The sequence below is a fragment of the Cherax quadricarinatus genome, chromosome 89 (genome assembly GCF_038502225.1).
Source record: "Cherax quadricarinatus isolate ZL_2023a chromosome 89, ASM3850222v1, whole genome shotgun sequence".
In the NCBI taxonomy this organism is placed as follows: domain Eukaryota; kingdom Metazoa; phylum Arthropoda; class Malacostraca; order Decapoda; family Parastacidae; genus Cherax; species Cherax quadricarinatus.
The window spans coordinates 9,202,535-9,214,550 of NC_091380.1; the positions used below are offsets into that span (position 1 = coordinate 9,202,535).

The following is a 12,016-nucleotide window of genomic DNA, read 5'->3' on the forward strand; positions in this document are numbered from 1 at the left end:
AAATACCTTTGTAACTTGTCATGATTGTGACCAGACCTACCTGGAGTTCATTACCTTTGTAAATTGTGAGTTCATTACCTTTGTAAATTGTGAGTTCATTACCTTTGTAAATTGTGAGTTCATTACCTTTGTAAATTGTGAGTTCATTACCTCTGTAACTTGCTCAGCTATCAAAACTTTGGAGTCCAGTCCCTGGACCAATTATGTACCTCTGTAATCTTTTGACTACCGCCCACAGGATGGGTATGGGGTGCATAATAAACATATTAAACTAACTCTCTCTCGTCTGCGCTCCAGGGAATACAAATCAAGGGACTTCAACTGTTCCCAGTAATTTAAGTTCTTTATCGTACTTATGTGTACCGTGAAAGTTCTTTGTAAATTCTCCAGGTCTGCAATATCGACTGCCTTGAAGGGGGCAGTTAGTGTATAGCAATATTCCAGCCTAGAGAGAACATGAGCTTGGCGTCCCTAGCTTCGAAGGTTCTTATTATCTAGCCTATCATTTTTCTAGCAGATGCCGAAGGTGAGATCCTCTGAGATTATCATTCCCAGGTCCTTCACATTACTTCTTCGCTCTATTGTATGGCTAGAATTTGTTGTATACCTTGATACAGTTTTAATTTCCTGAAGTTTTCCATATCTGAGTGGTTGAAATTTCTCTTCATTGAACTTCATATTATTTTAAGTGGTCCATTTGAAGACTTGGTTGATGTCTGCCTGGGGTTTGCGGTGTCTTCGATGGAGGACACTGTCCCTGGTAGTGTTGGAGATGATGGCAGTATTGTAGGTCAAGCTAGTGTTGGGGATCAGGGTAGTGTTGGGGATCATGATAGTGTTAGGGATCATGGTAGTGTTGGAGGTCATGGTAGTGTTGTAAACCAGAGAAGAACTCACCAAAAGTCCTTGGGAGTGCCCAGCCAAGTGAAGGGAATAAGAACCACACTGACGATAACAACCAGTTGGCACTTAGTGAGAGCACAGGAGCCGTCAGGGGCGGCATCTATCAGGAGGCTGGCCAGCATCTCAGAGATGAGAATGATGAACACTGTGGTACTACCGAAGAGATTCAGAACCACTGACACCAGCGTGATCTTCCTGTCGACAAGTGTGGTATCAGAAACATAATCTGAATCTCAGCATCAAGGTGTACAGACCTAAAACGCTTTCTTGATAGTTGTGACAGAACCCACAGGCATAACACCAGACACAAACATCTCTACGACATTCCCCGTGTCCGACTAAACCTTTAAAAAAATTCAATGTATGTCAAAGGCCCTAAAATCTGAAACACCCTCCCTGAGAACTCTAGAACTGCAGACACATTCATCACCTTCAAAACTACCATCAGAAAACATCTTATCTCCCTGATACACCCCGTCAACTAACTACACGAATACCACCTGGTGGTTCACACTTACACTCACTCACTCATTTGACCATAAACAGAAATATCAATCTCAATCTCAAAATAATGAATCTTAACTAGTCATAAGTTGGCCTGTGATACTCCAATACTGAAACTATGTATAGTGCCAAAACAAAAGCATTCACATTGCTAAACTCACAAAGTAGTATTTAGTCACTTAGCCATAATACCAACTTACCTCATAATTTTGTAATATTTTAAACTTAAGATTTAATCTAAGTTTGCCCGAAATGCCTAGCCATGCTAGGTGTTCTAGTGGTACACTCTGTAATTATTATTTTACTACATGTAAACCACACAATAACCAAATTCTGTAAACTCAGCATTGTAATCCTTATAGAGAATAAACTTTGAATAGCTGACATCAATGACATACTATGTAGAAAGTCCCTGGTTGTGTAGAGCATTTCTGGCAACTTAGGTTAATCTTGTCCCCAGGATGCGACTCACACCCAGGTACCTATTTACTGCAAGGTGAGTAGACAGCAGATGACTAACACCAAGGTACCTATTTACTGCAAGGTGAACAGAGACAGCAGATGACTAACACCAAGGTACCTATTTACTGCAAGGTGAACAGAGACAGCAGATGACTAACACCAAGGCACCTATTTACTGCTAGGTGAACAGGGACAGCAGGCGACTAACACCCGGGTACCTACTTACTGCTGGGTGAACAGTGACAGCAGGCGACTAACACCCGGGTACCTACTTACTGCTAGGTGAACAGTGACAGCAGGCGACTAACACCCGGGTACCTACTTACTGCAGGGACAGCTGATGTCTTAAGGAAACAAGCTCAATGTCCCGTAGCTGGATCACTAGCGCACTCAGCTCACACTGAGGTCCGGAGTTCGAATCTCCGGTATGGCTGGAAAACATTAGGACGTGTTTCCATAAGACACCTGTTGTCCTTGTTCATCCATCAGTATAAAATAGGTACCTGGGTGTTAGTGGACTGGTGTGGGTGGCATCCTGGGTGTTAGTGGACTGGTGTGGGTCGCATCCTTGGTGTTAGTGGACTGGTGTGGGTGACATCCTGGGTGTTAGTGGACTGGTGTGGGTGGCATCCTGGGTGTTAGTGGACTGGTGTGGGTGGCATCCTGGGTGTTAGTGGACTGGCGTGGGTCACATCCTGGGTGTTAGTGGACTGGTGTGGGTCACATCCTGGGTGTTAGTGGACTGGTGTGTGTCACATCCTGGGTGTTAGTGGACTGGTGTGGGTGGCATCCTGGGTGTTAGTGGACTGGTGTGGGTGACATCCTGGGTGTTAGTGGACTGGTGTGGGTCACATCCTGGGTGTTAGTGGACTGGTGTGGGTCGCATCCTTGGTGTTAGTGGACTGGTGTGGGTGACATCCTGGGTGTTAGTGGACTGGTGTGGGTGGCATCCTGGGTGTTAGTGGACTGGTGTGGGTGGCATCCTTGGTGTTAGTGGACTGGTGTGGGTGACATCCTGGGTGTTAGTGGACTGGTGTGGGTGGCATCCTGGGTGTTAGTGGACTGGTGTGGGTGGCATCCTGGGTGTTAGTGGACTGGTGTGGGTGGCATCCTGGGTGTTAGTGGACTGGTGTGGGTGGCAGCCTGGGTGTTAGTGGACTGGTGGGGGTCGCATCCTTGGTGTTAGTGGACTGGTGTGGGTGACATCCTGGGTGTTAGTGGACTGGTGTGGGTGACATCCTGGGTGTTAGTGGACTGGTGTGGGTGACATCCTGGGACAAAACTGACATAATTTGCGGGAAATGCTCCGAATAACAAGGGACTTTCTATATAGTGGTATGTCATTGATGTCAGCTATGGTCTGTATACCTTGTACATGTGCTGGTAGTAAATAAAGATATTATTATTATTATTATTATTATGGTAGTAGGTTGGTAGACAGCAACCACCCAGGGAGGTACTACCGTCCTGCCAAGTGAGTGTAAAACGAAGCCTGTGATTGTTTTACATGATGGTAGGATTGCTGATGTCTTTTGTCTGTCTCATAAATATGCAAGATTACAGGCATGTCTTGCTACTTCTACTTACACTTAGGTCACACTACACATACATGTACACATTTATTTATACACACTCATCTGAGTTTTCTTTGATTTTATCTTAATAGTTCTTGGTCTTATTAATTTTCCTTTTATATCCATGGGGAAGTGGAATAAGAATCTTTCCTCCGTAAGCCATGCGTGTTGTAAAAGTCAACTAAAATGCCGGGAACAATGGGCTAGTAACCCCTTTTCCTGTAAAGATTACTAAAAAGAATAAGAAGAAGAAAATTGTCAAAGTGGGAAGTCTGAATGTGCGTGGATGTTGTGCAGATGATAAGAAAGAGATGATTGTGGATGTTATGAATGAGAAGAAGCTGGATGTCCTGGCTTTAAGTGAAACAAAGCTGAAGGGGGTGGGAGAGTTTCAGTGGAGAGGAATAAATGGGATTAGGTCAGGGGTTTCAAATAGAGTTAGAGCTAAAGAAGGAGTAGCAATAATGTTGAAGGATAAGCTATGGCAGGAAAAGAGGGACTATAAATGTATTAATTCAAGGATTATGTGGAGTAAAATAAAGATTGGATGTGAAAAGTGGGTTATAATAAGCGTGTATGCACCTGGAGAAGAGAGAAGTGTAGAGGAGAGAGAGAGATTTTGGGAAATGTTGAGTGAATGCGTGGGGAGTTTTGAATCAAGTGTGAGAGTAATGGTGGTTGGGGATTTTAATGCTAAAGTGGGTAAAAATGTTATGGAGGGAGTAGTAGGTAAATTTGGGGTGCCAGGGGTAAATGTAAATGGGGAGCCTTTAATTGAGCTATGTGTAGAAAGAAATTTGGTAATAAGTAATACATATTTTATGAAAAAGAGGATAAATAAATATACAAGGTATGATGTAGCACGTAATGAAAGTAGTTTATTAGATTATGTATTGGTGGATAAAAGGTTGATGGGTAGGCTCCAGGATGTACATGTTTATAGAGGGGCAACTGATATATCGGATCATTATTTAGTTGTAGCTACAGTTAGAGTAAGAGGTAGATGGGAAAAGAGGAAGGTGGCAACAACAAGTAAGAGGGAGGTGAAAGTGTATAAACTAAGGGAGGAGGAAGTTCGGGTGAGATATAAGCGACTATTGGCAGAAAGGTGGGCTAGTGCAAAGATGAGTAGTGGGGGGGGTTGAAGAGGGTTGGAATAGTTTTAAAAATGCAGTATTAGAATGTGGGGCAGAAGTTTGTGGTTATAGGAGGGTGGGGGCAGGAGGAAAGAGGAGTGATTGGTGGAATGATGAAGTAAAGGGTGTGATAAAAGAGAAAAAGGTAGCTTATGAGAGGTTTTTACAAAGCAGAAGTGTTATAAGAAGAGCAGAGTATATGGAGAGTAAAAGAAAGGTAAAGAGAGTGGTGAGAGAGTGCAAAAGGAGAGCAGATGATAGAGTGGGAGAGGCACTGTCAAGAAATTTTAATGAAAATAAGAAAAAATTTTGGAGTGAGTTAAACAAGTTAAGAAAGCCTAGGGAAAATATGGATTTGTCAGTTAAAAACAGAGTAGGGGAGTTAGTAGATGGGGAGATGGAGGTATTGGGTAGATGGCGAGAATATTTTGAGGAACTTTTAAATGTTAAGGAAGAAACAGAGGCAGTAATTTCATGCACTGGTCAGGGAGGTATACCATCTTTTAGGAGTGAAGAAGAGCAGAATGTAAGTGTGGGGGAGGTACGTGAGGCATTACGTAAAATGAAAGGGGGTAAAGCAGCTGGAACTGATGGGATCATGACAGAAATGTTAAAAGCAGGGGGGGATATAGTGTTGGAGTGGTTGGTACTTTTGTTTAATAAATGTATGAAAGAGGGGAAGGTACCTAGGGATTGGCAGAGAGCATGTATAGTCCCTTTATATAAAGGGAAAGGGGACAAAAGAGACTGTAAAAATTATAGAGGAATAAGCTTACTGAGTATACCAGGAAAAGTGTACGGTAGGGTTATAATTGAAAGAATTAGAGGTAAGACAGAATGTAGAATTGCGGATGAGCAAGGAGGTTTTAGAGTGGGTAGGGGATGTGTAGATCAGGTGTTTACATTGAAGCATATATGTGAACAGTATTTAGATAAAGATAGGGAAGTTTTTATTGCATTTATGGATTTAGAAAAGGCATATGATAGAGTGGATAGAGGAGCAATGTGACAGATGTTGCAAGTATATGGAATAGGTGGTAAGTTATTAAATGCTGTAAAGAGTTTTTATGAGGATAGTGAGGCTCAGGTTAGGGTGTGTAGAAGAGAGGGAGACTACTTCCCGGTAAAAGTAGGTCTTAGACAGGGATGTGTAATGTCACCATGGTTGTTTAATATATTTATAGATGGGGTTGTAAAGGAAGTAAATGCTAGGGTGTTTGGGAGAGGGGTGGGATTAAATTATGGGGAATCAAATTCAAAATGGGAATTGACACAGTTACTTTTTGCTGATGATACTGTGCTTATGGGAGATTCTAAAGAAAAATTGCAAAGGTTAGTGGATGAGTTTGGGAATGTGTGTAAAGGTAGAAAGTTGAAAGTGAACATAGAAAAGAGTAAGGTGATGAGGGTGTCAAATGATTTAGATAAAGAAAAATTGGATATCAAATTGGGGAGGAGGAGTATGGAAGAAGTGAATGTTTTCAGATACTTGGGAGTTGACGTGTCGGCGGATGGATTTATGAAGGATGAGGTTAATCATAGAATTGATGAGGGAAAAAAGGTGAGTGGTGCGTTGAGGTATATGTGGAGTCAAAAAACGTTATCTATGGAGGCAAAGAAGGGAATGTATGAAAGTATAGTAGTACCAACACTCTTATATGGGTGTGAAGCTTGGGTGGTAAATGCAGCAGCGAGGAGACGGTTGGAGGCAGCGGAGATGTCCTGTTTAAGGGCAATGTGTGGTGTAAATATTATGCAGAAAATTCGGAGTGTGGAAATTAGGAGAAGGTGTGGAGTTAATAAAAGTATTAGTCAGAGGGCAGAAGAGGGGTTGTTGAGGTGGTTTGGTCATTTAGAGAGAATGGATCACAGTAGAATGACATGGAAAGCATATAAATCTATAGGGGAAGGAAGGCGGGGTAGGGGTCGTCCTCGAAAGGGTTGGAGAGAGGGGGTAAAGGAGGTTTTGTGGGTAAGGGGCTTGGACTTCCAGCAAGCGTGCGTGAGCGTGTTAGATAGGAGTGAATGGAGACGAATGGTACTTGGGACCTGACGATCTGTTGGAGTGTGAGCAGGGTAATATTTAGTGAAGGGATTCAGGGAAACCGGTTATTTTCATATAGTCGGACTTGAGTCCTGGAAATGGGAAGTACAATGCCTGCACTTTAAAGGAGGGGTTTGGGATATTGGCAGTTTGGAGGGATATGTTGTGTATCTTTATATGTTTATGCTTCTAGACTGTTGTATTCTGAGCACCTCTGCAAAAACAGTGATAATGTGCGAGTGTGGTGAAAGTGTTGAATGATGATGAAAGTATTTTCTTTTTGGGGATTTTCTTTCTTTTTTGGGTCACCCTGCCTCGGTGGGAGACGGCCGACTTGTTGAAAAAAAAAAAAAAAAAAATTATTATTATTATTATTATTATTATTATTATTATTATTATTGTTATGGTTATATGTTTCCACCCGTACCGGGGATCGATCCACGGACCTCAACGTGCAATGTGAAGCATCTGGGAATCTTAACTGGCGAAACATTTCCTCAACATTCCCTAATGTTGCCCAAGTGCCTCATTCTTCAGTCACAGACAGGTACAGACAACAGCGGAATCTCATCACTCACCGTCCAGTGTTGCCCAGGGATCTGTGAGCTATATCCATGTATGGTTGTCTGGCAAGTTGTCTGTGTTCAGGCCAGCGTTCCTCCAGGATCACCCAACATCGGCCGAGTTTAGTGCCTGCGAAGCCCACACTCACACAGAACAACAGCATCATTGGTACACCCAGCCAACCTGTGAGTCAGAGGGAGGTATTGTTGTAGATGTAGCAACATGATTTGGATACCCAGTCATTCTGTGAGTGAGAGGCAGGTATTGTTGTAGATGTAGCAACATGATTTGGATACCCAGTCATTCTGTGAGTGAGAGGCAGGTATTGTTGTAGATGTAGCAACATGATTTGGATACCCAGTCATTCTGTGAGTGAGAGGCAGGTATTGTTGTAGATGTAGCAACATTATTTTGATATCTAGTTATTCTGTGAGTGAGAGGCAGGTATTGTTGTAGATGTAGCAACATTATTTTGATATCTAGTTATTCTGTGAGTGAGAGGCAGGTATTGTTGTAGATGTAGCAACATTATTTTGATATCTAGTTATTCTGTGAGTGAGAGGCAGGTATTGTTGTAGATGTAGCAACATTATTTTGATATCTAGTTATTCTGTGAGTGAGAGGCAGGTATTGTTGTAGATGTAGCAACATTATTTTGATATCTAGTTATTCTGTGAGTGAGAGGCAGGTATTGTTGTAGATGTAGCAACATTATTTTGATATCTAGTTATTCTGTGAGTGAGAGGCAGGTATTGTTGTAGATGTAGCAACATTATTTTGATATCTAGTTATTCTGTGAGTGAGAGGCAGGTATTGTTGTAGATGTAGCAACATTATTTTGATATCTAGTTATTCTGTGAGTGAGAGGCAGGTATTGTTGTAGATGTAGCAACATTATTTTGATATCTAGTTATTCTGTGAGTGAGAGGCAGGTATTGTTGTAGATGTAGCAACATTATTTTGATATCTAGTTATTCTGTGAGTGAGAGGCAGGTATTGTTGTAGATGTAGCAACATTATTTTGATATCTAGTTATTCTGTGAGTGAGAGGCAGGTACATAATAGTTTGATATCTAGTTATTCTGTGAGTGAGAGGCAGGTACATAATAGTTTGATATCTAGTTATTCTGTGAGTGAGGGGCAGGTACATAATAGTTTGATATCTAGTTATTCTGTGAGTGAGAGGCAGGTACATAATAGTTTGATATCTAGTTATTCTGTGAGTGAGAGGCAGGTACATAATAGTTTGATATCTAGTTATTCTGTGAGTGAGAGGCAGGTACATAATAGTTTGATATCTAGTTATTCTGTGAGTGAGGGGCAGGTACATAATAGTTTGATATCTAGTTATTCTGTGAGTGAGGGGCAGGTACATAATAGTTTGATATCTAGTTATTCTGTGAGTGAGAGGCAGGTACATAATAGTTTGATATCTAGTTATTCTGTGAGTGAGAGGCAGGTACATAATATTTTGATATCTAGTTATTCTGTGAGTGAGGGGCAGGTACATAATAGTTTGATATCTAGTTATTCTGTGAGTGAGAGGCAGGTACATAATATTTTGATATCTAGTTATTCTGTGAGTGAGAGGCAGGTACATAATAGTTTGATATCTAGTTATTCTGTGAGTGAGAGGCAGGTACATAATAGTTTGATATCTAGTTATTCTGTGAGTGAGAGGCAGGTACATAATAGTTTGATATCTAGTTATTCTGTGAGTGAGAGGCAGGTACATAATAGTTTGATATCTAGTTATTCTGTGAGTGAGAGGCAGGTACATAATAGTTTGATATCTAGTTATTCTGTGAGTGAGAGGCAGGTACATAATAGTTTGATATCTAGTCATTCTAGACACTTTTTATTATTAAAGTTCTCAACTTAAACTTGGTTTGTATTCATCCAGTTGTCATCCCAAAGTGTAACTGAGAAGTCACATTTGATACAGGACAACTGGTCTAGAATTATTATAGACTTTTTCTGGGTTATCCCAGGTTCTCTACACATATGCTGTTATGTATGATAATCTATGTAACAGTATTTGTGTATACCTGAATAAACTTACTCTACACATATGCTGTTATGTATGATAATCTATTTACATAGACTATCATACATAACAGCATATGTGTAGAGTAAGTATTTGTGTATACCTGAATAAACTTACTTATTAAAAGGCTAGATGAGGGATGCTTGATTATAGTGACGTATTTCATCTCAGTGATAATAACAAAATAGCAAGGCTACTCACACAACAAATATTAACCAATAACAGATTGGTAGAAAATAAGTTATAACGGAAATTCGAGGAATTTAGAGCCGGAAATGAGTTTTACTGAGAACTTGTGAGTTCATTACCTTTGTAACTTGTTCAGCTATCAAACTTCGGGGGCCCTGTCCCTGGACCCCTTATGTACCTCTGTAATGTTGAGGTACAGTCCCTAGACCCATGATGTACCTCTGTAATGTTGAGGCACAGTCCCTGGACCCATTAAGTACCTCTGTAATGTTGAGGTACAGTCCCTGGAACCATTATGTACCTCTGTAATGCTGAGGTACAGTCCCTGGACCAATTATGTACCTCTGTAATGTTGAGGTACAGTCCCTAGACCCATGATGTACCTCTGTAATGTTGAGGCACAGTCCCTGGACCCATTAAGTACCTCTGTAATGTTGAGGTACAGTCCCTGGACCCATTATGTACCTCTGTAATGTTGAGGTACAGTCCCTGGACCCATTATGTACCTCTAATGTTGAGGTACAGTCCCTGGACCCATTATGTACCTCTGAAATGTTGAGGTACAGTCCCTGGACCCATTATGTACCTCTGTAATGTTGAGGTACAGTCCCTGGACCCATTATGTACCTCTGTAATGTTAAGGTACAGTCCCTGGACCCAGTATGTACCTCTGTAATGTTAAGGTACAGTCCCTGGACCCAGTATGTACCTCTGTAATGTTGAGGTACAGTCCCTGGACCCAGTATGTACCTCTGTAATGTTGAGGTACAGTCCTTAGACCCATTATGTACCTCTGTAATGTTAAGGTACAGTCCCTGGACCCAGTATGTATCTCTGTAATGTTAAGGTACAGTCCCTGGACCCAGTATGTATCTCTGTAATGTTAAGGTACAGTCCCTGGACCCAGTATGTATCTCTGTAATGTTAAGGTACAGTCCCTGGACCCATTATGTACCTCTGTAATGTTAAGGTACAGTCCCTGGACCCAGTATGTATCTCTGTAATGTTAAGGTACAGTCCCTGGACCCAGTATGTATCTCTGTAATGTTAAGGTACAGTCCCTGGACCCATTATGTACCTCTGTAATGTTAAGGTACAGTCCCTGGACCCAGTATGTACCTCTGTAATGTTAAGGTACAGTCCCTGGACCCAGTATGTACCTCTGTAATGTTGAGATACAGTCCCTGGACCCAGTATGTACCTCTGTAATGTTGAGGTACAGTCCTTAGACCCATTATGTACCTCTGTAATGTTAAGGTACAGTCCCTGGACCCAGTATGTATCTCTGTAATGTTAAGGTACAGTCCCTGGACCCAGTATGTATCTCTGTAATGTTAAGGTACAGTCCCTGGACCCAGTATGTATCTCTGTAATGTTAAGGTACAGTCCCTGGACCCATTATGTACCTCTGTAATGTTAAGGTACAGTCCCTGGACCCAGTATGTATCTCTGTAATGTTAAGGTACAGTCCCTGGACCCAGTATGTATCTCTGTAATGTTAAGGTACAGTCCCTGGACCCAGTATGTACCTCTGTAATGTTAAGGTACAGTCCCTGGACCCAGTATGTACCTCTGTAATGTTGAGGTACAGTCCCTGGACCCAGTATGTACCTCTGTAATGTTGAGGTACAGTCCTTAGACCCATTATGTACCTCTGTAATGTTAAGGTACAGTCCCTGGACCCAGTATGTATCTCTGTAACGTTAAGGTACAGTCCCTGGACCCAGTATGTATCTCTGTAATGTTAAGGTACAGTCCCTGGACCCAGTATGTATCTCTGTAATGTTAAGGTACAGTCCCTGGACCCATTATGTACCTCTGTAATGTTAAGGTACAGTCCCTGGACCCATTATGTACCTCTGTAATGTTAAGGTACAGTCCCTGGACCCAGTATGTACCTCTGTAATGTTAAGGTACAGTCCCTGGACCCAGTATGTACCTCTGTAATGTTGAGATACAGTCCCTGGACCCAGTATGTACCTCTGTAATGTTGAGGTACAGTCCTTAGACCCATTATGTACCTCTGTAATGTTAAGGTACAGTCCCTGGACCCAGTATGTATCTCTGTAATGTTAAGGTACAGTCCCTGGACCCAGTATGTATCTCTGTAATGTTAAGGTACAGTCCCTGGACCCAGTATGTATCTCTGTAATGTTAAGGTACAGTCCCTGGACCCATTATGTACCTCTGTAATGTTAAGGTACAGTCCCTGGACCCAGTATGTATCTCTGTAATGTTAAGGTACAGTCCCTGGACCCAGTATGTATCTCTGTAATGTTAAGGTACAGTCCCTGGACCCAGTATGTACCTCTGTAATGTTAAGGTACAGTCCCTGGACCCAGTATGTACCTCTGTAATGTTGAGGTACAGTCCCTGGACCCAGTATGTACCTCTGTAATGTTGAGGTACAGTCCTTAGACCCATTATGTACCTCTGTAATGTTAAGGTACAGTCCCTGGACCCAGTATGTATCTCTGTAACGTTAAGGTACAGTCCCTGGACCCAGTATGTATCTCTGTAATGTTAAGGTACAGTCCCTGGACCCAGTATGTATCTCTGTAATGTTAAGGTACAGTCCCTGGACCCATTATGT

At 41.8% G+C, this 12,016-nt stretch overlaps 1 protein-coding gene across 3 annotated transcripts in view; it reads right to left on the reverse strand.

Moving 5' to 3' along the window:
- The window catches only part of LOC128697229 (uncharacterized), a 68,187-nt gene that overhangs the window by 19,420 nt on the left and 36,751 nt on the right, over positions 1 to 12,016 (reverse strand). For all 3 annotated transcript variants that reach the window (XM_053788821.1, XM_053788820.1, XM_053788819.2), the window contains 2 exons: positions 7,202 to 7,370; positions 898 to 1,098 (listed from right to left, as the gene is read on the reverse strand). In XM_053788821.1, coding sequence (XP_053644796.1) covers positions 898 to 1,098; positions 7,202 to 7,370 — 370 coding nt within the window. The remainder of the gene's footprint in view (positions 1 to 897; positions 1,099 to 7,201; positions 7,371 to 12,016) is intronic.